Source organism: Gastrolobium bilobum, unplaced genomic scaffold (genome assembly GCF_033153095.1).
Source record: "Gastrolobium bilobum isolate Gb01-03AN ecotype WA unplaced genomic scaffold, APGP_CSIRO_Gbil_v1 utg2803, whole genome shotgun sequence".
Lineage (NCBI taxonomy): Eukaryota > Viridiplantae > Streptophyta > Magnoliopsida > Fabales > Fabaceae > Gastrolobium > Gastrolobium bilobum.
The window spans coordinates 333313-360466 of NW_026898379.1; the positions used below are offsets into that span (position 1 = coordinate 333313).

At 35.1% G+C, this 27154-nt stretch overlaps 1 protein-coding gene and 1 pseudogene across 1 annotated transcript; one reads left to right on the forward strand and one right to left on the reverse strand.

Moving 5' to 3' along the window:
• The first annotated feature begins 7059 nt into the window (after positions 1-7059).
• On the forward strand, positions 7060-14699 carry LOC133315466 (protein STRICTOSIDINE SYNTHASE-LIKE 7-like; annotated as a pseudogene).
• Positions 14700-14747: 48 nt separating this feature from the next.
• LOC133315470 (isovalerate--CoA ligase AAE2-like) lies at positions 14748-17913 on the reverse strand. The gene is made up of 2 exons (XM_061517096.1): positions 17511-17913; positions 14748-16343 (listed from the first exon to the last, which is right to left on the reverse strand). Exons 1-2 carry the CDS (start codon positions 17841-17843, stop codon positions 14877-14879), a joined length of 1800 nt encoding a protein of 599 aa, XP_061373080.1. The 5' UTR covers positions 17844-17913; the 3' UTR covers positions 14748-14876.
• Positions 17914-27154: the final 9241 nt, after the last annotated feature.

Genomic DNA, 27154 nt, shown 5'->3' on the forward strand with positions numbered 1-27154 from the left:
GGATTATTTTATATAGCAAATATTGACCGTTGGATGAGATTATAATCGAACGATATTGAAAGGAGTAGGCAAATGTAGGCAAAATAAAAGTAGGCAGAATAACATATCCCTTATTATTATTGTTAATTATTTATTCTTATTATATTCACACTAGCTATTAGGTTATATTTTTTATTTAAAAACATATTATCTTATTTTTAAAATTTCTTAAATTAAAAAATGAGAAATACGAAATAGAAAACTTGAGATAATTTTTTCCCTACACCAATATTTTTTTTTTGTTCCAGCGAAAAAAATACTAGTCTACAGTTTTGTATATTTGATTTTTTAACTTCAGAATACCTTTTTTAAAAAAAATAAGGTAATATATATTTTAATAAAAAATACGAATCAATAATTTAGATTTAATATATATAAATAGTTAAGATTTCGGGAAATAATTTTATAGAAAAATTGTTATCACATGTTGTACTAAAAAAAAGTTAGACCCATAAATAAGAGGAGAGAAAAAAAAAGTGATGGGATCCATTTCTTTTCTTGTGGGTAGAAAATTTGTTTCTCTCATACAAAATGAGATAAATATAACCCATTTAAAAATGGGGTTCGTTTTTTGTCATGTCACATGACAAAATTATTTTATCTGCACACACAAATCAAGTGTGGGTCCCATGTTTAAAAAAAAGTTAGAATATGAAACCGGATCCTTATTGTAGGAATGAATAGTGTCATTCCTGCAACATGATTATTATATTTCTCTTAAAAATGTATTATAAATTATATTAAGAGTTTAATGTCAGGTTAATAAAAAAATGTATTATAAATTGAGAGTTTAAAAATTAATTAAAATGAAATTACAATTTAATGCATCTATTCGTAAAAAAATATAAAATATAAAATATAAAATTGCTTAATATTTTTTGTTTTATTTTCTTTTTCATTTTTAAACTTTGTCCTTTTCAATTATTTCATTATATTATAGGGCAATATTTCTTTCACTTAATAAGAGCAAAATTTTTTGTAGCACTAACAATAAAATAGAGCTCACAAGTTAAAGATAATATAGGGAAATTATATATATATATATATATATATATATATATATATATATAATACAGGCATGTTTTTATGTATGTGATATAAGATTGTTGGAGAAAATAATTGCCCTATATTATATTGTAATGTAGTATAAAATTAGGGTTAAGTATTTTTTTAATTGTTTTTATATTATGTATTACGTAATTATATATTTTTTTTTCATTTTTCATATCAACTAAAGTAATTGAAGAGACATATTATAATTATATATCATCTGTAATAGATATTATTAAAAATTAAAAGTACGCAACAACTTCTGTCCTTTAAATCAGATTGTAGATAAGCATTGGTTATATAGTAATGGAATATAACACGCTCAAAACTATGTCCTTCGAATCAGATTGTATATAGCAACTCTCTCCTTATCCTTGAAGCGTGAAACTAGACAACACTAAAAGCTTACAGTTTACCCCCAATTACATCGAATGTCCGACTCGGCTTAACCACACGATTTTGAGAACACGGCAACATCAAAGAGGTCATGGCTTTTAACACCGTTCTTTGCTATCGTTCTTCCTGTCGTAGTGGCTGCGCTTCTTTACCGGCTCGACCCGTTTGAACCGGTTCAACTCCCGGTCGACGAGCTCAGCCGGGTCTCCTTCCCAACCCCACACGTAACGAGCACATGCAACGAGGATTTGAACACACCTTATGTCTTGATTAAATATGTCAGAGTGGAAGTAATACGACGTCGTTTTGAACATGCCTTATATCTTGTTGAAGTTTTGGATAGCTGACCTTAGCATCAAAAGACCTATTTGGTCTCTGACAAATTTATCGAGACCCTATTTAATCTTTAACACTAAATAAATGGACATGAACACTGCAAGGCTATCATGACCCGTTTATATTCAAATTGTCATTTGTCTTTGACTCTTACTTGGCATTTCTCCTCCTTCTCTCCCACCTACCCAGACTCCAAACTTTTTTGTGATGAAACAGAATAACCATTTTTATAACCCTAATTGAGGAATTCAACCATAAAGTAGACTATTGATAAATATATGCCTCCAAAACTCCTTTCAAGGAATCTAACACTTCAAAAACCCAGTAGACAATTCATAGTTGAGTGATTTACATTATGCCTGCCTAGATAATAGATGAAAACCCCTGCCCCCATCTCATGCCCAAGAAAACAAACAAGGTAGCTATTACGCAGCAAGGTCAGATATTTTTGTTCAATCCATAATAAATGGATCTTACAATGCCCCTTTCTTTGTCACACGCTTCAGGGAGGCACTATTCCATTATTCTGCTGCTTATGATATGTATGATACTCTCATATCCCGTGACAATGAATGGAGGTTGATGATTGAGAAAGAGTTTATGGGCCGAGAGATTATGAATGTTGTAGCACGTGAAGGTTTTGAGAGGGTTGAGAGGCCCGAGACATACAAACAATGGCAGGGTAGGAATTGAAGGGCTGGTTTTAGGCAGCTCCCACTGGATAAGGAGCTAATGTCCAAATTTAGGGATAAGTTAAGAGAATGGTACCAGCACCATAGAGATTTTGTCTTTGATGAAGATAACAACTGGATGCTTCAAGGTTGGAAGGGCCGCATTTTGTATGCTTCCACTTGTTGGGTTCCAGCATAATGATATGTTACTGAACTCTTATACCTGTTTCAGAATTCATACTGGATTAAAGCTATGATTCTAACAATCACTTATTGATTTCTAATCTTTCCACTTTTATAGTTCGTTATTTTCCCCTGTTTAGATTTGGGTTTTAATCCTAGTAATACTTAGTTGTTACTTGAGTTATTTCAGCATGTATGATGTAACAATGAAAAGCTTATTGTATTCTTTTGATGGTTGCAGGTCCTGGTATATCTGCTATGCCCTATTTACTTAATCTTCAGGGATTGTGATGACTATTCTTCTCAGCTTTGGACTTTCAAATATTAGTTATAAGTTGCTTAATCCAATGGTCCTGGTATATCTGCTACCACCAACCACAAACCGTTCATGTGCATTTTTTTTAATGCTAAGGACCGAATAGGGTCTCGATAAATTTGTCAGGGACCAAATAGGGCCTTCGATGTTAGGGTCAGCTGTCCAAAACTCTAACAAGACATAAGACATGTTCAAAACGACGTCGTATTACTTCCACGCTGACATACTTAACGGTGACTCAGCAAAGTAACGATCCACGTGTGCTCCGTTAGTTGGGCCGTCAGATGCCAACTAACAGAAGGACAAACGTGACCATTTTTTTCAAATATTAGGGACTAAAATGAGTCTTTTTTATTGTTCGGGACTAAAATATGCCTAGTAAAAATTGCCAGGGACGAAAAGAGGTATTTACTCTAAAATTTTTACACAATCATCCAACATTGATGTGATGCTACCAAAAGTATTCATCTTGATTTTGTTTCCTTCCAATGTTTTCTTTTGAATTTCACCTTGAAAGAGAAACAGTGAAAATCCATAGGAGATAGCTGACGGGATACTTCTGGTATTGAAAAGTACAAATTAATCTTCTAAGCATTGAGGTTTCATGGTAAAATTTTGTTTATTGACATTGCTCTGAATGTATACAGAATATGGCAGCCTTAAAATGTGGTATTGATTAGGTGGACTATGAGGGGTGTGCATCGGGTTCCATTGGAAGCTAAAGGGGAATTTTAGGATACTTCATCGTATAATTTGGATAGAACACAAAGTTGATAATTTAATGTTCAATTTTCCAGAGACCTCAAATCAATTTTTTCAGAACTTGATCTCAAAAGCTTTTCCTCCGAAATGATTCTTGCACAAGAAAGTGAAGGGAACAAAAGGAAAATGTAGGAGGAGACAAAGAGACGAAGATAATAAAAGAGAAGAGAGCACGGGTATTATTGTAACATCCTCGTCTCGAGCCGGTTCAATTAACATACATATGATACTAAACAGAAACAGCGGAAGACTTAACTTACGAAAATACGAGCTAACTTTTTCTTTCTTTTTCTTTAATCTTTTTTCACATGATATATCACATTGCATATGTCTCTTAGTTTAACTCTTATTTAACGAAGACGAAAATCGGACAGAGTACTCTCTGTAAATCGGACAACTGAGAATTTGCAAATTCCACTCTCAAGGTATCCTGATAAATAATTTATACAATATATGATTTCAGCAGTACCAGATATCCATATAGGACTATATACCCATCCATGGGCACATGCATAACTTGGCTCCGTGCCACTATGACTAACAACATGCATATCCAACAGGTAATCATATAATTGAATACTACATCATAATATAAACATGTCTGAATACCCAGATGTACATGCATCAAAGCGAAAAACATGTACAAAACATATACAAACCATATACAGAATAAAGGATCAGACATCATGATCCTCAAAACGAAGAATATTGAAACACATAAACAATCCTCAAAATAATAGTAGCATACTGCTACCCAAAATCCAGTCCGTGAAGAACTCTATCCACGGGTCATATCTCTACCCCATAAAGGCTCACCGGTAGTCTGTGCACCAGAAATAATGTCCTCAAACGGGATGAGATAACAAATCTCAATAAGCTTCAGGTTTATAGAGAATTCTCCATACCCCTGAGCCCACTCCTGCATGAGAGTCAGATACAGAGTATACAAAATATCATATAACAGATATCATAACAGAACAAAGCATATATACATATCTTATCAGAGGCGTACGCAGTCATTTCCAAGGGAAGAACCCAAGTGAAAATCAACGCACGTGTTCTCAAGGGAGGACCCCAAGCGAAACCAGAACATATTAGAGGTGTACACAGTCAGTCCCGAGGGAGGACCCCAAGCAGACATCAGTGCATAAACAATCAATGGCCAAAAATCAATCAGAAATCACATCTCAACAAATCATATCATGTTATCAAATAGCTTTATATGAATGCATCTATACAATGCATCAAATAATCATACAATCCGACCACCGTTCAATAACCATGGTGGAGCACTCAAGTAGGAAAAGACCCCTTAAACATAGAGCTTACCTTTTGAAACTTTACTAATTTGCTCACTTGTACCACAAATTACCTATTTAGCTCCATGGAAATCCAAAGATGCTCAGTCCATAGGCACACCTAGAGAAAGAATCTGAAACAAAACTCAATAAAATATGCCATGTTATTACAAGACATACACTTTATTGTTTACTTTTATTTCTTTACATTTATGCCAATTCACAAGCCATAACCAGTTTTCTTTTTACTTAATCATATTAGGCCATGAATGGGTGGTTATTTGTTCAACAAATTCCCACAAAATTTCACATATTCACTTAGTCTTAGGATAGTCCCAAAAGGCCTTTAGAACACTCATTACTCCTCTTAGTACCTAAAAACTTATTTTTTCAATTTAAGGCAAAGTGCCCATTACAAAGGAGCTATAAGATTTCTCTTTGTTTAGTGCCTAAACCCAAGCTTAGCCACCTACATAAATTATTTTACGTATAAAAGTGTTCTCACTTGGCGAAACAGTAACTCCAAACATATACCTCCTTTGAAAATGGCCAAAACTCATCTTAAGGCCATACAAAGGAGCTATCTTATTTTCTTTTTTATTTCACCAAAGCGAAGGTTCATACACCTTAGAATATTATTCCACGCATAAAAGTATGCTCGCTTTGCAAAACAGTAACTCCTAGCACATACCTTCTTTGAAAATGGTCATAATCACATATAAGGCCTAAAGAAGGAACTTACTCATTTTTCTTTTTATCTAACTCAACCAAAGATTTAAACATCTAATTATATAGTCCTTAGGCCGCATAAGTACTCATTAGCACCAACAAGCACTCTAGAAACATACTTCCTTTGTAAATGGCTAAGAGGCACATACAAGAAATCATGCCAATTTCACGAGTCCAATGCTTTAGTCATCAAATTCAAGCTTATCATACAACCATAATCATCATTAGGTAATAAAACCCTTTTTACACATTAATTCATCCATTTATTCCTCAAAACATAAGACACCACTAAGCGTCATTCAATTAATCCACTCAATTCACAACTTACATATACATATAAACCTTCGCAAAGTATCCAATTATTTTTTGAACATTAAACCCTAGTTTTTCACACCATGGCTGAATCTAGTGGGAGGGATTCAAGGGAATTTTTTCAACATTCCAACTCATAATCATGCTAATTTAACACTGTAACTCTTCATATATAACACTAATTCATCATCAATTTCAAATTTTAAACTCCAAAATTTTTCATAACATATGCTCATAATATTCAAAACTTAAATCATATAAATCAAACCATTAAAATGAAGATTTCTTACCTCAAATCGCTTATCCAAGGTCCAAGGAACAAAACCTAAGCTTGGCTCCACTCAAAAATCAACTTCTCTCACTAGGATGAATAGTGACCGAATTTTTAGGAGGAGAGAGCTCCTCACACAAGTATTTTCAGTCCCCACAAATGGATGGAATGGATTCACCACGATTTTTACTTAAACTTCCATGTATAGCACTTTGTATTTTGGTGGTTGTTTGTGTGAGAAATCAAGGAAAAGAATTTGAAACCCAAACCCCACACATGGAAGAACTTCGACCAGCAGAGAGAGAGAAGAAAAAAGACACGGCACGCAGGAAGACAAAATGTATAAAGGAGTTCACGGTTGTAAAGTTAAGTTACTTTAATTGGATAACAACTTATATATCTACATGCCTTCATTCGATACCAAACTTTACCCAATGAACTAGAATATTTTTTCAGTCATATTTCTAACTTTACTTTTGCATTTTGGGTAATTTTTCCTACCATATTTTTATCTCAAAAATCTCACTGACTGTACTTTTTATCTCAAAAGAAACCCTAATTTATTTAATTAGATCTTTTACTTAATTTAACCCATTTATGCATGATTAAATATTTAATCACATGTCCTTTTCTAATTAAACGGGTTAGGGGTATTTTATAATTATTGCCTGAAAAATTAGTTAATATTTTCCCACCATGTGGGATTTTCAGAATACCATCTGTGAGGTGGTATTTTTCATTGGAAAATTTGTTCACATTTTACAAGCCCGGGAAAGCAAGAAACCTAGAAAGATTTTCACACTTCTTTGTACCAAACATGAGTATCTCATATTCCCAACCTAAATTTTCTGGGATTTTAAATTTTATCCTTCTACCAAAACACCCCCTAAGATTTAAAATTTTGTTATATTCATGGATAAAATAATGTAAGATTTATTATAATACTCTTTGTGTTGAATTGTTTTGCACGCAATCAAGTTTGGATGGTTTTTTTTTTTTTTTGTCTTTGTGTTGTGGACAAGAGTTTGTATCTAGTGGATAGCAAAAATTTAGAAATTTGAGTTTTTTCTTGAATTATGTTTTTTTAGTACTTATAGATTTGAATAATCAAACAAAATCTTTTTTTTATAATGTATTGTGCTGGGAAAGTGATTAGTGAACGACCAAGTAAACAAATTATGCAAATTCTGAGTTCTTCAGAAAAATTTTGAGATTCACTTTTATGTAAGTTAATTTTTAGTACAAGAAGAATCTGTAGTTAGTTTGTGGTGACATTACTATTTTTTTTGGGAATAGGAGTTTAAATTCATTATTCTTTGATTTAATTGAATTATTATTATTATTAATTCTTGTGTACCACAAAATTACCCAGATTATGGTTTGTGAGCACTCAGGTATCCAATTAATCATGTAGGGACTGCTGAGAGTGACAAGCAAAAAAGAGGTTGAGCTGCTAGTGGATGAGGTTGACGACTTAAAATTCAAATTAATAGATGGTGTTGATGTAGCACATGATGGCACTATTTAACTTGAAAAAGGGAATCCAAAAATATAATTGAATGATGTAAATAATCTGTACAAAGATGTCTCTATTTATAGAGAATAAAAAACCTAATTCTTGACTTAATACTTGACTTAATGGGCTTGGCCCAATACAACATGTAATAAAAATTAAATAAATAACTAATATTTACAACATTCCCCCTCAAGCTGAGGAATAGATATTTATCATTTCCAGCTTGCTAGTAAGTTCTTGAAATCTGTCTGAAGGAAGTCCCTTTGTCAATAGATCATCTAATTGACGCTCAGTGGGAATGTATGGAGTGGTAATCAACCCGCTATCAAGTTTCTCTTTGATGAAATGGTGGTCGACCTCAATATGTTTAGTCCGATCATGTTGAACTGGACTATGAGCTATACAAATCGCGGACTTATTATCACATAGCAGCTTCATAGGTCCCTCACATTTTATTTTGAGATAATCAAGTATAATTTTCAGCCACAGTAACTCATAAATGCCTTGAGCCATAGCTCAAAATTCAGCTTCTGCACTTGATCTGGCAACCACATCTTGTTTCTTACTTCTACATGTCACCAAGTTACCGCAAAGAAACATGCAATAACCAGTGGTAGAACTACGGTCAGTCACGGATCCAGCATAATCAGCATCAGTGTAGACTTCTAAAGAGAGATTGCCATCACGTCGGAATAACAATCCTTTACCAGGAGTAGCTTTAAGATACTGAAGAATTCTCTCTACTGCCTGCATGTGTTTCTCCTTTGGATTATGCATAAACTGACTGACAACACTAACATCATAAGCTAGGTCTGGTCTAGTATGAGCCATATATATCAATTTCCCAACTAGCCGTTGATATTGTCCTTTATCAACTGGAGGACTCTCATCTTCATAGCCTATTTTGCGATTCTGCTCAATAGGAGTATTAGAGGGTTTACACCCGAGCTTTCCTGCTTCTTTGAGAAGATCAAGAACATATTTCCTCTGGCTGATAAAAAATCCTTTGCTTGAATGAGCTACTTCTATCCCTAGGAAATATCTCAGTTTCCCAAGGTCTTTGACTTTAAACTCAGAGGCAAGCCGTGTTTGCAGAATCTTTCTCTCCACAAAATCATCACCTGTGATAATAATATCATCAACATATACAAGGAGCACAGTAAGCTTCCCATTTTGGGAGTGCTTGAAGAAAAGAGTGTGATCTTCTTGACTCTGTCTGTATCCTAAGGTCATCACAACCTTAGAAAACCTTCCAAACCAGGCACGAGGTGACTGCTTCAATCCATACAAGACCTTTTTTAATCTACAAACTTTATTTCCTCCCTTTACAGAATCAAAACCAGGCGGGATTTCCATGTAGACTTCTTTTTCTAACTCACCATTGAGGAAAGCATTTTTCACATCAAATTGATTTATATCCCAATTGTAATGGGCAGCAAGGGATAACAAGACTCTCACCGTATTCATCTTTGCAACTGCAGCAAAGGTTTCTTCATAATCAATGCCATAAGTTTGAGTGTAACCTTTGGCGACTAATCGAGCCTTGTATCTCTCAAGAGTGCCATCATAATTATATTTCAGGGCATAAACCCATCTGCACCCTACTGCTTTCTTTCTGTTAGGTCTATCAATAACCTCCCATATTTTATTTTTCTCCAACGCATTCATCTTCTCTTGCATGGCTTGAGCCCAATTCCCCTCTTTCAAGGCTTCATGAACTGATTTTGGGATTGAAATAGAATCTACTGCTGAAATAAAGCTTTTGTGCTGCACAGAAAGATTAGCAGAGGAAACAAAATGGGAGATAGGGTATTGAGTACAAGAGGGACAGGAGGAACAAGATTTCTTGGAACAAGATCTTTTTCCTTTTCTTAGAGCAATGGGTAAATCATCAGAATCAGTAGTAATGGGTAAGTCATCAGAAGTATTAACATCATGACCAGAAATATGAGATTCAGGACTTACCAGTGGTTCAGACGATTGCGGTTGCTCCAGAGGCAATGTGGGTTGTTTCCTTCTTTGATATACCAACTCAGGTGTCACAATCTTACGAATCTCTGGTGTACTTGATGTATCGGTCGCAGGAGGATCAGTCACAGGAGGATCACTTATAGAAGAATCAGACATAGACACAGAAAGGAACAGGAACAAGAGGAGGAGACATTGACACAGGTAAAGGAGTAGACACTGAAGATTCAGACTCAAAGAAGGAAGGTGATGAGTTTTTTGGTGAATTATTCTCCCCTTGAAGATGAGGACCTTGGAAAAAGGACTCAGATTCCTGAAATGTAACATTCATAGAAAAAAAAATTCGACTACCAGGGTGATAGCACTTGTAGCCCTTCTTATCATGAGCATAACCAAGGAAGACACATTTAAGAGCCCTAGGATCCAACTTACTACGATGATGTTTATGAACATGAACAAAAGCAACACACTCAAACACTCGTGGATGAAGATTCATAGTTGGCATAGAAGGGAAAAAAGAAGTTATAGAGTGAATAGGACTTACATGGTCAAGTACCCGAGTGGGTAAACGGTTGATCAAGAATGTTGCAGTAAGAATGGCATCTCCCCAATAGTATTTGGGGACATGTGTCTGAAACATTAATGCACGAGCCACTTCAAGAAGGTGACGATTCTTTCTTTCAGCAACCTCATTTTGTTGAGGGGTGTCAACACAAGTTCATGAATCATACCGTTATTTCGTATAGATTGGGAAAAATAGTGATTAACATATTCAGTACCATTATCAGTCCTTAGTCGCTTGATTTTTTTACCAAATTGGGTCTCAACCATTTTATAAAATTGAAAAATAGTTGTGATACCTCAGACTTTTCACGCATTAAGTAAACCCAAGTTACATGAGTGCAATCATCAATAAAAGAAACAAACCATTTATTTCCAGAAGAATTAGGGACCTTAGATTGACCCCAAACATCAGAATGAATAAGATCAAAATGGTCAACACTTTTAGTAATACTAGAAGGAAAAGACACACGATGATGCTTAGCAAACTCACAAACATCACAATGAAAAGACTCAACAGACTTAGACAAAAACAATGACGAAAATAAAGACTTGAGTAAACTAAATGGAGGATGTCCCAAGCGCTTATGATGAAGCCAAATCAAAGAATCAGCAGTTGATTGACCATGAGACAGCAAGATGTGATCTGTTACTTTATTGGCGGGAGATTGTGACACCAGATAGTACAACCCACCTTGCTCTTTAGCATTACCAATCATCTTCCTCATGGCGAGATCCTAAAAAACGCTGTGAGTACGGAAGAAGGTTACAGTACAATTTAAATCTTTTGTAATTTTATGAATAGAGAGAAGATTCGTGGAGAGTTTACGAACATGAAGAGCATCTTTAAGATGTAAGGACTGCTGTAAGTTTATGTTACCAGAACCCGCAACTGATGTATGTGAGCCATCAGCTATGGCTATTGTATGAGTGCCAATGGTAGGATGATAAGAAGTAAAGGGGTCAGCACAACAAGTCATATGATCAGTAGCACCAGAATCAACAACCCAAGAATGTTTAAAATCAATACATGAAGAAAGAAAAGAATAAGTTTTGGAGCTTATACCAGTCATAGCCAAAGCATTAGTATCAGATGGCTTACTCAGAGAATCAAGGATGGTTCAGAGCTGTTCCAACTCATCTTGACAGAATGCAGGTTGGGTCTCATTAGGTGCAGGAGCTATTTCAGAGGAAGTAAAATGCGTTTGACCACACATCCTTGCCATCTTTTCTAAGACCGTTTGCTTTCCATGGAGGCGAAAGCATAGATCTTTGATATGACCCGTTCTTTTACAATAAGAACACCAGCAATCATCTTTCTTAGGTCTAGAAGATGCACCATCAGAAAATTTTTTAAAGGAACTCCTTTGAGAAGAACCATCCCTTTTGTTGAAATCATAGCAGACCCATAAGTGGGATTAGAATCAGAAGGAGTTGAAGTAGTAACTTTTTTTTTTTTTTTTTTTTTGTAATATGGAGTAGTAACTTTAGATGAGAGCATAATGGACCCTTCAGACACTTTGGTATCCATCATGACAGCCCTACAACTTTCTTCACCCCTGACAATGTGAAAAACTTCAGAAAGAGACGATAATTTTTCCTTACCAAGAATTTGAACTCGAATAGGTCATATTCTGAGTTGAGACCACAAAGAAAATCATAGATCCTATTGTGTTCAATGGAGGTGGTTAGAGTGGCTACATCCTTGCTACATTCCATCTTCAAATTCTCGTACTGATCAAGCTCAGTCCATAACTTATTCATGATACCATAATATTCTATTATAGAGAGAGAGCCTTGTTTGGTATAAAAAATCCAATTCCTCAGATCATAACAAGTGGCAGCATCTTGCTTCATTGAATAGGTCTGCTTAAGAACGTTCAGATCTCAAGAGCAGTAGGTAAAAACATGCAATGTTGACTAACCTCAGGAGTCATAGAGTTCCATAGCCATGTCATAATAAGTGAGTCTTCACCATCCCAATCATCAAATGTTGGATTTGTTTTGGCAGGAACAGGTCCTTCAATATGAGAACCTTTACGGCGTCCTTTGAGAATGGTACGAACAACCTGGGACCATTGTAAATAATTTTTTTTATTCAGACGATAATTCTGATGAAGAGCAGGAAGATCATTGTGACCAAGAGGGGTCACCACAGACTGTGTAGAAGAGTTTGTAGTTTTGTTTGCAACAGTTGACTCAGTGTCGGAGGCCATACTGCAAAAAACTAGTCAAAGAAAGAAGCCAAAAAATACGGAAAAATACCAAACGACGTCCGATCAGAGGGGAAATCACAGATCCAGAAAGAGGATGAAGAGACTATCAGAATGGCAGTGGTCCGCGGCCAAAATAAGTCTGCACGCGCCTCCACGCGCCGGTGGAAGTGGCTACGCGTGAGCTTTACGCGCTGGAGTTTGGGTGGCACGTGATAGCGCGTGGGCTGCCTTCTCCGGCTGAAATTTTTGCACTGTGGTCGTCCGGCGAGCGCGCACCTGTCTGTGGGTGGTCGCGGTTGAAAAAGTCACCGGAAAGAGGTCAGACGCGATGATAGATCTGTTTGGAGGTTTTACGGCTGAAAACAACAGTGTGTAATCGATGTTTGCGGCTGTAATCGAAGAAAATAACAGTGAACAGTAGTCCTCTTGGTCCAAAAGGTCCCCGAATTTTTTTTTCTGTGGCGGCTGATAGCAGCAATAGGCAAATAGATCAGGGTTTTTGCTCTAAAAGCAAATAGGCGCGGAAGCAGAGACCTCAGATCGAGAGCTCTGATACCAACTTGAAAAAGGGAATTCAAATATATAATTGAATGATGTAAATAATCTGTACAAAGAGGTCTCTATTTATAGAGAATAAAAAACCTAATTCTTGACCTAATACTTGACTTAATGAGCTTGACCCAATACAACAAATAATAATAATTAAATAAATAACTAATATTTACAACAATTTATTTCACAGACGCTTCATACAAATACTCCTTGAAGGATGCCCTCTTAGACATCTTGGAAATGCAAGCCAAATGGTAGATTCTTGAGCTATAATCCAGCAACAAAGAAGACAACCCTACTTGCCCGCGACCTCTACTTTCCCAATGGAGTTGCTGTCTCACCAGATCAACATTTTGTGGTCTTCTGCGAAACTGTCCTGTAAGTTACTTGTTGTTCAATAAGAGTGAGGGAAATATAAAACTATTAATATAGCTTCATCAAACAGCTTAAGCTTTTGGGTTTAATTAATTATTTACGTAATATTAGAGCCAATGTACCTAAATAGTCGCGAGTTCGATCGTCGCCGCCCTCGTTTTGTTAATAAAAATAATTAAATATTGTAGAGTTTCTTAGCACAGGTAGATTGCGCCTAATGCATCTTTCACTCTTCATACCCAATGGATTCTGGTATGAGGGAACGTGTTAGATAAATATAAAATCTCTAATATAGTCTCACCCAATAGCTTAAACTTTTAGGTTGAATTAGTTCTTTACAAAGAGGAAATCAAATTAAATTCTCTACATAATGTGATCAAGCATCTATGTGAAAATAAGGCACTTAATATTTGAATATGAACTTAAGCCAAAAACTCTTGCATAATTCTGAAAGTTGTTTGGCTTATTTCAGACTACCCTGATTGTGCAGGATGAAGTGCAAGAAATATTACATACAGGGCCCTAAAAAAGGAAGCATAGACTTATTTTGTGACATACCTGGCATGCCTGATAACATTCATTATGATGGACAAGGGCAGTATTGGATTGGAATATTCAGGGTAACGTAGCGCTCAACTTCATTATTTACCTTAACATCAATTAGTAGTCCAACATTCAATTTTGTAACCAAATGGGAAACAAAATTCTATTTTGGAAAAACTAAATAAAAATCCAAGGGCTTAGGGAATATGATATGTAAAATGACACTAAACTATCATTCTCCAAAAGATAAAGGAAAGTTCAGGATCTTTCTGTCTTGTTTACTCAGTAATGTTGTTTTTGTACATTGCTGGCAGGCCTTTACCCCTCAATTGGATTTCATATTTAGATACCCTTTCATTCGGAAGGCTTTAGCAATTGTTACAAAGTATGTAGGGAATGTACTTTTGTCTAAAAAGGGAGGAGTTATAGCCGTCGATTTGGAAGGAAAACCAACTGCACACTACTATGATCCCGAGTTATCATTGACTAGTGCGATTAAAATAGGTAAACATATATATTGCGGCTCCATTTATTACCCTTTTGTTATACGTCTTGATATTGAGCAGTATCCAGCTCTCCCCACAATTTGAACTACAAAGAACATCTCATAAGATTATGATGTCCTAGCAAATTTTAAGTTTATGCAAAGCGTCATGTTGTTGGTGTAAATTGGGATTCATGTGAAAGTTCCATTTATCACTTTGCTACATTTATCATAATAAAGATGGGATTTGATGTAGAACACCTTTCCTATTTATTATTCTTTTCACTAACTTGAGCAATCAGATACGATTTGTTACATTCTTGGGTCCAGAAATGCTGCCCAAGGCCTTGGCTTTATCCCTCAGAATATACTTCTGTATCTTCCCTGTTGAAGTTTTTGGTATATGTTGAAAAATAACTGTTTTAGGAGCCATGTAATGGGGCAAATGATCCCTGCAGAAGTTGATTATTTCTTGAGCATCTGCATCATACCCTTCTTTCAACTCAAGAAACGCACAAGGAGTTTGGCCCCAATGATCATCAGGCCGAGCAACAACTGCAGCTTCAAGAACTGCTGGATGGCTATACAAAACTGTTTCTACTTCAACTGAGCTAATATTCTCTCCCCCAGATATTATTATGTCCTTTGATCTGTCCTTGATTTCTATGTAACCATCAGAGTGTTTCACAGCTAGATCCCCACTATGAAACCACCCATCTGTGAAAGCTTCCTTTGTTGCTTTCAAATCTCTAAGATATCCACTCATCACTGTATTCCCTCTAACCATTACCTCACCCACTGTTTTTCCATCATCTGGAACACTTTCCATTGTGCCAGAATCTTTGACATCAATTTCCTCCAAACCCACATGGGGAACCCCTTGCCTTGCTTTCATCTTTGATATTTCTTCATGAGGTAACAAGTCCCACTCAGGTCTCCATGCACAGAAAGTGCCAGGACCATATGTTTCTGTGAGGCCATAAAGGTGAGAAATGGTGAAACCAATCTCCTCCATCTTGGAAAGGATCTGTGGAGGTGGAGGGGAACCTCCTGCCATTACTACCACCTTGTGATTGAGTGGCTTTCTATCGGTCAATGCAGAGTTCACAATCATGTTTAGCACTGTAGGAGCTCCTCCCATGTGTGTCACCTTATGGTGTGTTACATTGTCAAATATGTTCTTTGGAGAGACTTTCCTTAGACAAACATTGATCCCAAACTGTGCTGCCACTCCCCAAGGGAGACACCACCCATTGCAATGGAACATTGGAACAGTCCAAAGATAAACGGGAAAAAGGTCCATTCGAAAGAGTAGAACAGTTGCTAGAGAGTTCAGATAAGCTCCCCTGTGGCTATAAACAACTCCTTTAGGCCTAGATGTTGTGCCAGAGGTGTAATTTATACTTATAGGATCCCATTCACTATTTGGTCTCACTATATCAAAACCATTATCTCCAACAGCTAGTAGCCTCTCGTACTCATAACTAACTGAAGTAATGTCAATGGTAGAGGAGCAATCAGAGTCAGTAACTAAAACTAAAATTGGCAATTCTCTTTCTCTTTTGCCGAGCAGGTCAAATGCTTCCCGAGCAATTTCAAGTAGTTGGTAGTCTACAAAAAGGACCTTAGCTTGTGAATGCTCTAATAGGACTGAAACCATAGCTGCATCTAGGCGTGAATTAAGGGTACAAATAATGGCTCCAGCCATTGGGACAGCAAAATGCAGCTCGTACATTGCAGGGACATTAGGTGATAGGGTAGCAACCTGTTAAGAAACGACATGGAATAGCATCAGTGATTCATTTACCTTGGGGTGTTACAAGATTCATAATGCGGTGATATCTAAAAGCTATGGTTAGTAATAAGAAAACATGAAGAAAAATGCTAGAGATAGTAAATTCAACAAAAATGCTAGAAATAAGGAAAGTGTCAAGATTGTTGAGGCTGCAACTCAGCCTAACAGGCAATGAGGCTAAAGCACTATCCTAACAATTTTGAGCAAAAGAATTGTCCAGTTAAAAGAGTATTGGATAAGTTGTTCCAAACTAATGTAGTCAAACACGTCACTGGTATTCCCATCAATGATAATGACGGGACTCGTGACATGTCTGCGCCACGTAAGCAGTCTTGTTACCGTCAAACTTTGGAAGATCATAACTTTTGACTTGAGTATCCAAATCAAATATTTTTTTTTTATTTCACATAACTTTTCGAGATCTACGCAATGACACCTCATTTGATATATTTTATCTCCCTCAAATAGTTTGTATTTACAACAATAGTTTCACAATTACAAGATCATTTAAATCCAAAAAATCCTGAATTCTTTCCGAACTAACACCATGAGCTGCCATTTTCTGGAATCCTCCTAAGTCGCTAGCTAACAACACTTTAGTGGTATCCTCCTTTCCATTCATCAACTAGAACACTCATTTTAAGTTTACAGAACTGTGAGCTATCAAACACTCTTCCAAATTTCCATCGTAGCCACTTTTTAAAATTTTGCAACACTAGCTAAACCCATCACCACCAACTACATATTCAACTAATTCATCTATTCCAATTTCCAATCTAACAAGGATCATCCCAAAACAGGGCATAGGATGAAGAAAGTGCATCAATTATGATTTATCAAGACTATCCATAATCCTAATCATGGCGCATGGATCAAAAAGGTTTCTAAAGCACTCCTCATTAAACTTGGATTCGAACCCATGATATTTCAATCACAAAAGGAGAGTGAATCCATTATCCGTTAAACCCGAATTCAAATCCATAACTTTTTGGTCACAAATGAGTAACTTTATCGTGCTCGGGCTTATGATACTGAAAAATTCACTGTTTTATTGAGGTTAGGAAGATGCAAAAATTCTGAAACGATATCAAAGTAAAATCATAACAAAGATAGGCGTCAAAAATTGACAGAACTTACCACATCCCCACGGGAAATTCCCATTTGGGTCAGAGCAGAAGCAAGTTTAAGACACCGTTGATGGGTTTCACCCCAGTTATACTTCAAAGAACCATACACAAGCGATGTTCTATCTCTGCAAACCTTTGCTGCTCTGTCTAGGAAGCTGACAGGAGACAATGGAACGAAATTTGCAGAGCAACGAAGTAGACCCTCCATTGATTCCCATGATCCCGCATCAGGATTACGGGAAAAGTTACAAATTTTCCGTGAATTATGAGCTGAGTATATGCAAGTTGACCTTAAATTCCTTAGAGAACGAGTCCAAAGCATTCTCTTGAAGCTGTGGTTCATGGTAACGGACCCAGTTCCAGTGGTGCTCGTGACAAGTTTGTCAGATTGAGAAGAAAAACATTATCGTATCTTTTAAGGAAAAAATGTTGTAATTTCAAATTACATCATTTTTCTCATTTTACTCTTAAAGAAGTGAGATATATACTTTAATTTTTTAATTTTATCTATTTTTTTTTATTTATTTCTTTTTTTTACTTGATATAATTTTTCATGTTCAAAATAATACACATTTTTTTTCCATCTTTTAATCATATAATATGAGGTAGAATATAATAGAATGGAATTATATTATATGAATTTTCATTATTTAAAGAAGAATTTAATATTTTTAACTTTTTTCTCTTAATTTGGGGTATAGAATAAAAATATTTTATATAATAATAACGAAGTTATAATTCTTTTTTTAAATAATAAAATGAATTTTTGTTTATCATAAAATATTTAAACAATAATATAATAATCTTTTTCTATTTTGTATCATTCAATTCTATTCTACTCACCTTTACGATTGCAAGAAAGATTTAGTTTAATTTTTAAAGCGTAGTGATTAAAATACTAATTAAAAAGTAGAGTGGTGGGTCATTGATCAAGATATATATATTTGTAAAATAAATTATATTCACGGGTGGAGTCGTGGAGAATGTCCTAGAGTAGTACATAGTCTCCAGTGTAACTCAAATCATGACAAGTGTATTAGCTTCCACATCATTCTGACTTATGTGATGTGACAACCTAGAGTGTTTCTTCTCGGGATCTCCGCCACAAAACCGGAACATTGACCACATTAGTCTTAATCGTGTTCTATATTTTCTTAAAAATATTTTATAAAATAATTAATGAAGTAAATATTTTTTCTATTTTGTGTGTTTTGAAATTAAAAATCAAAACACAAAATAAAAATAACTTAAACATGTTCTCTTAATGTAATTCTAAAAATTTAAAATTAATTATAATTTCTAGAATTATTTTTACAAAACAGGCTTTATCAAAAAAAAATTATTTTTTTCTGAAAAATTAAAAAATTATTTTTGAAAACATAATTCAAATATAATATTAACATTTTCGTGACTTTATACCGAAATGCCATGCCAAAAAATTTATTTTATAATATGTCAAGTTGTTAGGACCCCGCTCTAAGCAGAGGTGGGTCCAGGGTGACATGTGGTCATGTGGTCCATAGGACTTGCCATGATGCAAGGTTTGTCTTTGATATGCCATCCAATAAAGTGGGTCAATGACCCGTCACATGATTCAGTGTGCCCTATGCATACTTGCCACACATCAAATTCCTTGTAACCCACCTTCACAAGTGGCGGGTCCCCTTCTTTTATAAACCACGTGGTTAGGATTGGTAAAACGGGTCAACTCGGCTCTACCCGGCCTAACCCGCATTCAATCCGAAAAAACAGGTCGGGTTAGGGTTAACCCGAAAAGAGAAACGAGCTAGAAAATCCAACCCAGCCCGACCCGAGCTGGGTTATGGTTGGCTCGCGGGTTTGCTCAAAAAAAGCTCGCGGGTTAGCTCGAAATAATGCTAGCGAGTTGGCTCGCAGGTTGGTTGGCTCGAAATATTGCCAATGGATTGGCTCGCGGGTTGGCTCAAAAAAATTGATTGTTGTAGAGCTAGTCTTATTTGTTCTTCAACACTGCACAATATTATCAACACTGCCAAAGCTATTGCCTAATGAATAATGGTGTAAATACAGTAACTAATAAAACACAACCAATAAATGAAGAGATCCCAACATAGCAGTAGACAAACACATTACAAAATACAAATTGTCCTATGAGTTCCCATGGCCAATACAGTACAATATCAAAATCTAAACATCAAAAAGTACACAATCATCATTAGATCATCTACAAAGTTTCTTGACCATTAGATCCCCGCGAAGAAGAGCAACCTAATATATGGAAAATACCATCATTGTCATCATCATCATCTACAAAACACAAACCAAAAAATGTAAATAATCAAATAAGGTTACAATGACAAATGAAAATGAAATTTTAATTGCATTGAAAATAAATAAATTACCATTGGCAACAAAACCAGCCAACCAATTGTGCGTACATACCAAAGCTTCAACATTCTTTGACAACAAATTATTTCTATATTTGTTAAGCACACGTGATCCAATGCTAAAAGCATATTCAGATGCCACAGTGGTAATAGGAATGCTTAACAAGTCACGAGCCATTAATGATAGATCCGAAAAACGAAAACTATTATCCTTCCACCATTGCAATGTATCTAAACTATTCCAGTTGTCAATAACCAATATAGGCTCCTCTAAATAAATATCTAGTTCAGATTTTCCAGCATTTATTACAAGGTGTTGATTGTGCAATCTCGATTCCTATTATATTTGAGAAGTGAAAAAACATGATAATTGAAGTAAGTAAGTGCAGTAAGTACATGCTTAAAGGCGTGAAAATGAATATGATATAAGATAATTAAAGCTTTTTGCTAAACATAAACTGACATCAAAGATCTCATCATTCCATCCTCTCGTTTCCATTGATCCTTGACTTGAAGAGTTAGTGTTATCTTGACTTTGATCAATGGTAGTTGATGAATTAATGTTTACATAATTCTCAAAGAGCTTATACACGTTTGCCTTTACATTTTCCATCTTTTGATCATGTGTGTAAGCATCAATCTTTCTATGACAAAAAGACAATGTAGTAAACTTAATACGAGGATCAAGAACAGCTCCTAGTGAAAGCACATCACTATACTCTTCCCAATATTTTTGAAACTTATCCATCATCTTATCAGCTATGCTACTTACAACCACATCTTCATCATTACTCATACGAATGAGAACACCTTGAATTTTCCAAACTTATAGAAAATACAAGTTAGAAGTAGGATAAGAAGTGTTAGACATCAAATTAGTGATATCAAAAAATGGTTGCAAGAATCGACAAAGAATTTCCAACTTATTCCACTCTTCTTCTGAAGGACAATACTTGTAATTTCTATCACTCAATTGGAGAATTGCTAATTCACGCCTGAATTTGAGAGTACGATCAAGCATTTCATATGTGGAATTCCATCTAGTGGGTACATCTGCTATCAATGTAGTTGTAGCGTTCCCACCACCAACTTGTTCAATGCACTCCTTAAATTTGATCATTCTTGATTATGAGCCTTTTATATATTTAACACTCTCTCTAATCCGAGACAAGCCACCATTTGCAACTTTTAATCCATCTTAAACAATCAAATTCAATATGTGTGCAGAACAACGCACATTAAAAAGTTCTCATCTCATAACAATAATTTTTGCATATTCAATTGGCTTCTTAAAGCACCAACCATAGAGTCATTTGCAGATGCATTATCCAAAGTAATGGTAAAGATCTTCTTCTGCATGCCCCATTCCTTTAACAAACCAAGTATTTTATGAGTCAATTCAAATCCAGTGTGAGGAGGAGGCATATGAAGGAAGGAAATAATTTTACTATTCAGCTTCCAATTTACATCAATGAAATGGGCAGTTAGTTAAGCAAACATAACCCTCATCATTACAAGATGTCCACAAATCTAAAGTTATGCATATCCTACTTTGAATGCTACCAAACATCTTTTTCAGCTTCATCTTGTCTCTCATGTGCACATTTAAAACATCTTATTTAAGAGTATTTCTAGAAATGTCAGTCCAATCTGGATTCAAGTAATTATGAAAACGCCAGCAAAGTTAAAGGAATGGTCATGTTCAATAACAGCTTCAGCATACGTCTCACGTGCTACCTTGATATCTATTTTTATAGCCTTCATTTTACCTTGCGTGTCTAACATGACTTGGTCAAGATCTTCATGTTTAATTTGTGTGCATTTGTCAATGTGACAGTTTAAAGTAGACGTACCGCAAGTCTTACTGTCCATCTTGTACTCTATCTTTCCTTTTCATGCCCTTTTTATCCTATTATCGTGAAATGTTTCCAGCAACGCGCTTGCCTTTTCCTAGGCTTTTTAAAAGCAGGTCCTTCTTCAACTTCCAATTCATCGCTTTCTGCATCAGCATCATTGCCCTCTTCAATCAATGCCAAGCTTTCCTTACATCAAAGTTTAATATAAAATTACTATAGCGGAAATGGAAAAGATAATTTAAAATAAAAATCAGGGAAACAAAACAGCTTTTTAAAAAGTAGGAAAATATTTACCTATTCGAATCAGCCATTTCAGAGATTTGAAGTCTGCACGTTACAAATTTGATGCCTGCATGTTACAAAAGAAGCTAAAGCAGGGATTGCAAAGAAAGCAGAAAGCGTGAGTTATATAAATAATATAAATGGCGTTGATTAAGTCCCAGCAAGAAATGGCGTTGACCGAGCATCTTGTGGGTGAGCTAGCAAATTATAAGAGAATTGTAAAATAGTTTTAAATTGTTAAAGAATATTATTTATAAAAAACTTTTGTTATATTTCCAGTTTACTCCATATGTTTGTAAGTTTAACAATACACACATGACACAAAGCTTACCTTCCTCCTTTCGTGTTAATTTTAGTTCAGTCAGCTGACAATCAAAAAACAATTCAAACAATTAGAACAAAGCAACAACATAGGTAAAACAAGAAAAAAATACATCATAAATGTATGCATTGAACTATGTAATTGTTCTTTAGATATAAGCATCACTATATTCTCCAGTGATATTAAAGAATCTATCAAGTTGTAAAAGGAAAATAAATTCATAAAGTTATGAGCAATGGGTATGATTAAGATGGATTCAAGGCTGATAATGGCAATTAGCATATGCAGTTGCTGTCATTTCCTAGTTTTCCACTAAGAAATTAGGAGAGATCAACAGAGGCAAGGTAAAAAAAATAGCAATTAGTATAAGTAAAAGTGTGTTAGTTTAAATTTTATTTAAAAATAGCTTATATACTAATATGAAAAGCATATAGTGGGATTTAATTATAAAATAGTTACTATTCTTCCTACATAGGTATATCTTCCTACACAGATATTTGGCCCTTTTCCAAATTTCTTTAGATTTTTTGTTTTTTGTTTTTTTGAGCCTTTGTGGTTGCAGATAGATACCGGGTTGACACACAATAGTGTGAAAGTTTGGATGATTAAAGTGAGGTAGTGAAATTGGAATACACATTTGAGATGATGAAATAAATCGCACCTTGAAGTTTGTCAACAAGGAAGTAGCCCCAAGTAATAGAATGATTGATGGACCTTAAGAAGCAAAGTAACAACTAAAAGAAGGCCTTTCTTCATAGCTTAATTATGAAGAAAGGGACAAGGATGAAATACTAGACCAATTCCCCAAAAATGCTTTGATATATTGCCAAGAACCAACTCAACCTAACATCATAAGCAAGTCGGGGGGACTGGAGAAGGACAAGTAATGATTTATGTATCTAATATAAACTACAAAATGTACAGGCATACTATTAATTCAGTGACAGAGGAAACAAACTGACTACCTAGCAGTCAACAACAACAAACTTGTCAGCTATGGAGATTTAGAATAAGAAAAGAAAATCAATCTGCTACATGAATCAATCAGCACCATTGAGCTCTATCAAAACATAGCTAGCTCTTGTCTTATTTTAAGTATGAATATATCATCAGTCAAAAGCATGCGTTGATGTAAGTCAAATACTAAGGTAAATAGGTACAAGTACAACTCAAAGATGACATTTGGTTCGGTGCAAACTATTTTCATACGAAATGTCATGTCCTAAATATGAGTCACATTGAAAAACATATTTTCAAATCTAGTGTTAATAAGAAAAAGGAAAACAAAAAATTCTTATATACCATATTCTTTAGCACAAAAAACCCAATCTCCCAAGTGAAGATCGGTGAGAATAATTTAGAACAGCAAAGATGAATTATGATATCGGTTCTTCGATTGAACAAGCGTTCTTTATAGTTTAGAAAATAATTTAGAAAACAAAAAGGTAAACTAAATAAAAAGCAAAGTGAGAAGACCTTACTGTGAACAAGGGTTCTTCGATTGCAAAGGGTACTTCTTGGGTTCGAGGGCTGTCTGAGGAAATGGTGATGGTCGCAGCTGCTATCGGCGTGTGGAGTGAAATGGGTTCAGTTGGGCAAGGTTACAATTACAAAGGAGCGACTGACGATGAAATGTTAAAAAGGGCAGATTAGCTGATTAGGGTTGGACAAAAGAATGAAAGAAAGTGACGACGATGCTTAGTGTAGAGCAGTTTTGTAATTTTGATATTATTATTTTTAATTAAAAAAAACTCAACCCGCGGGCTGGCTCGTTTTTGTCTGGGTTGGATCGGGTCGGGTTGAATCGGGTTGACAGCTCATTCAAGCCAACCCGACCCGACTCATTTATGACGGGTTGACTCATTTTTGCCAACCCTACACGTGGTCCACCCCCATTTCCCTACTCCCCATTTCAACCTTCTCTATACTCTCGCTCTAAATCTCTCTCTTTTTTAACCCTCTTTTTAAATCTCTTTCTTCTAGTCATCATTCTAGTGAGGCTTTTACACAAGCCAATCTTTTTCTCTTTTCCTAATATTATTTTTGTTGTGATATATTGTAGTGTGGATTAGAACTTTAAACCCTATGATAGTTGACATATGTTAATTTTTATATAGGTTAGTGTAGGATATAAACCCTACGAAGTTGACATATACTAGCAAGGTGTCGAATGCAGAACATATGGTATGCTTAGGGAGGTTTCCACCAAGTGCTGGATTGCTAACCGCAAATAGTATGGGCACATGCTGATCGAAAATAAGATAGATGCTTTTTTATGTAACATAAATGTGAATCAATGCCAAAAAGCATGACCAGTCATCCGGTTCTCCCTTAAAACTATGGCAAATGTAATTGACATCACGTAATTATTTCGGTCCGCAGTTGTTCAGTTGTTGCGATTAATAGAGTCCCTCAGTATTTCCCATATAAGAAGGAATAATTTATCTGTTTAACCGACTTGCAATTATTAAAGTCATCACAACACTGCTCGAAGGTCCAAAACACCCTACAGAACATTTTTTGACTTCGATCCAATCAATTATCAACACAATAATCATCTATATACAACTTATAAACAGTGTTCGAGTTAAAAAGCAACATATAATCCAACCATCTTGGCAAAAATGCACATGACTCATTCCAATTTCCATAAATTTTAACAGTTGCCTCTTGTTTTGTCTCTTATGTTGTCTTGTATAATATATGAAAATCATGATTTGTTGCAATCCTTTCCTGGATTAGAGGAATTTTAACATGTGGCTCCTCCTTTATCATTTCTACAATGCCAAAAAAAAAATTAATCAAAACAATTGGATGTATAACTAAGTAAGAAGTACATATTATTAAAAATTAGATATTTCTTATATGTATGATTATTGAACAAATGAAATCAGAGTCCAAATGATTGTGATCTTGGGAAAGAGTTTAGTTAACACATGTATGTGTTAATTCATTTGTCGATAACCTAATTGTTACGTGTGCCTTCACCCTCCACGGACAACCATCTTTGTGATTTTAACATACCATGATCAATCTTGTGCTATCACTTTTTTCTACATTACTTTTGTGATAGTAAATCATACAAAATTGCTTGATAACCATCTACACATTGTGCTTGCAGTCAATCACTTGGTCCTTATACAACTCTTGACCAGGGGTGAACCTAGGGGGCAAGGGTTGGCCTCTGCCCCTCCCTAATTTTTTTTAAAAAAAATTATATATACAAAATATCATTCTAGTAATATTAGTGGATTGTTTATCTTAAAAATTAATCCCCTCAAATTAAAAAATAAAAACCTCTAAAAGAAAACCTTATCCCCTTACCTACGTGCAGGGATGTAAATGGGTCACAAGTCTATTTTAGCAAGCATGGTCCTTAAGCCTCCAAGCCCAGTTCGTATTTTTAATAAATAATAATTTATTTTATTTTTAATAAAATAATATCTTGTTATTTTTTAATAAAATAATATCTTATGTTTTTTTATTTTAATTTTTCGTAATCTTGCCTCTTCTCACTGGACAAACATATTTTTTTCTTAACCCTAATTCCTTCGCTGCCACTGCTCTTCTCTCCTCCGCTAAATTTCTCTACTATTTTGTCCCCCTTCTCAACTTCTCATCCATTCAAAATTATCAACCGTTCACCATCAATTCTCAAGGCTTTTGCAGCTGATAGTAAGTTTGTAATCTTTATATTTTTTTTCTCTTTTTTTGTCTCATTAACAAAATTGTCTATTTCAAAAATTTCCATTAATAAAGATATTTTTTGACTTATAGGTGTTGTATGCATCTACAAATCTTGTTTTTGTTTGTTGGACATGTGTTTATATGCGTGACATATTTTTTTATCTGTTTCTCTTTATTTATTTAATTATTCTTTGTTGGGGAGCAGAGGCCATGTTTTTGTAGAATTGATAACAAAAAATAAACATAAAAGTAATATATATTTTTATTATTGTATATGCACCTTCGTTCTTAATTTTTTCATTGTCTTTTGTTCTTTTTCTTTTTTAATTTCTATTTTTAATGGTCATTTTCGTGAATATTTTCTATATTTTAGTGGTCAGATTCTAATAATATTTTTAAAATTACACTGGTCATGGAATAATGCATGTTCTTTGTGTAATAAATTTATTTCAAATCTTTTTATACTAGGTTTATATTGTATTGTAAGTACTTTTATTTATAATATAATTTTTTTCTCCCTTTGTCGTAAAAATTCCTGGGTCTACCACTTAGGTACTTACGCTCCCTTAATTGCAGGCAACTCCCAATCTGAGTGGGTGTCCCTATTTAATATGCATATAATAACTTGTCTCAACCCAAAATGGATTGGTGTTATGACCTATATATCATCACATGCATAAGAATCAAGCAAATGTATAGTAAAAATTGAACTTCTAAAAATAACTTTTAATTTTAGTTCCTAACTTCCCATTGGCGGGTCATGCATTCCAACAATGCCCGATGAAGGAATCAGATGACACATTGTAGTTGCCGGACATAAATCGAAATCACCATTGACGTCAGTGTTCGATGAGTCATTATCCTAAAAGGACATTCATCCACCCAGCTTCATCATTGTCTATATGTCATGTCAGATCATACTCATCTTGAGTGACGGCCTTATCATTTAACATTGGTCTAGGTTGAGGGTGGGGGTGGGGGTGGGGGTGGGGATGGGGATGAGACATACCTATCTTCACGATCAAAGCGCGACTCCCTGTTATTGTCAATGGATTGAATTAACGGGAGTGAATGCTCACACGTAGACATTCCACTAGAGTCTAGTTTCACGCACAGTTCAATAAATATGGTGTCATTCTGA

Excerpts from the sequence above, each read along its gene's own strand:
- LOC133315470 (XM_061517096.1), bottom strand. The coding sequence starts at position 17,843 with ATGAACCACAGCTTCAAGAGAATGCTTTGGACTCGTTCTCTAAGGAAT. Across the intron at positions 16,344-17,510 it reads GAATTTCCCGTGGGGATGTG|GTTGCTACCCTATCACCTAA; the intron begins GTAAGTTCTGTC and ends GTTTCTTAACAG.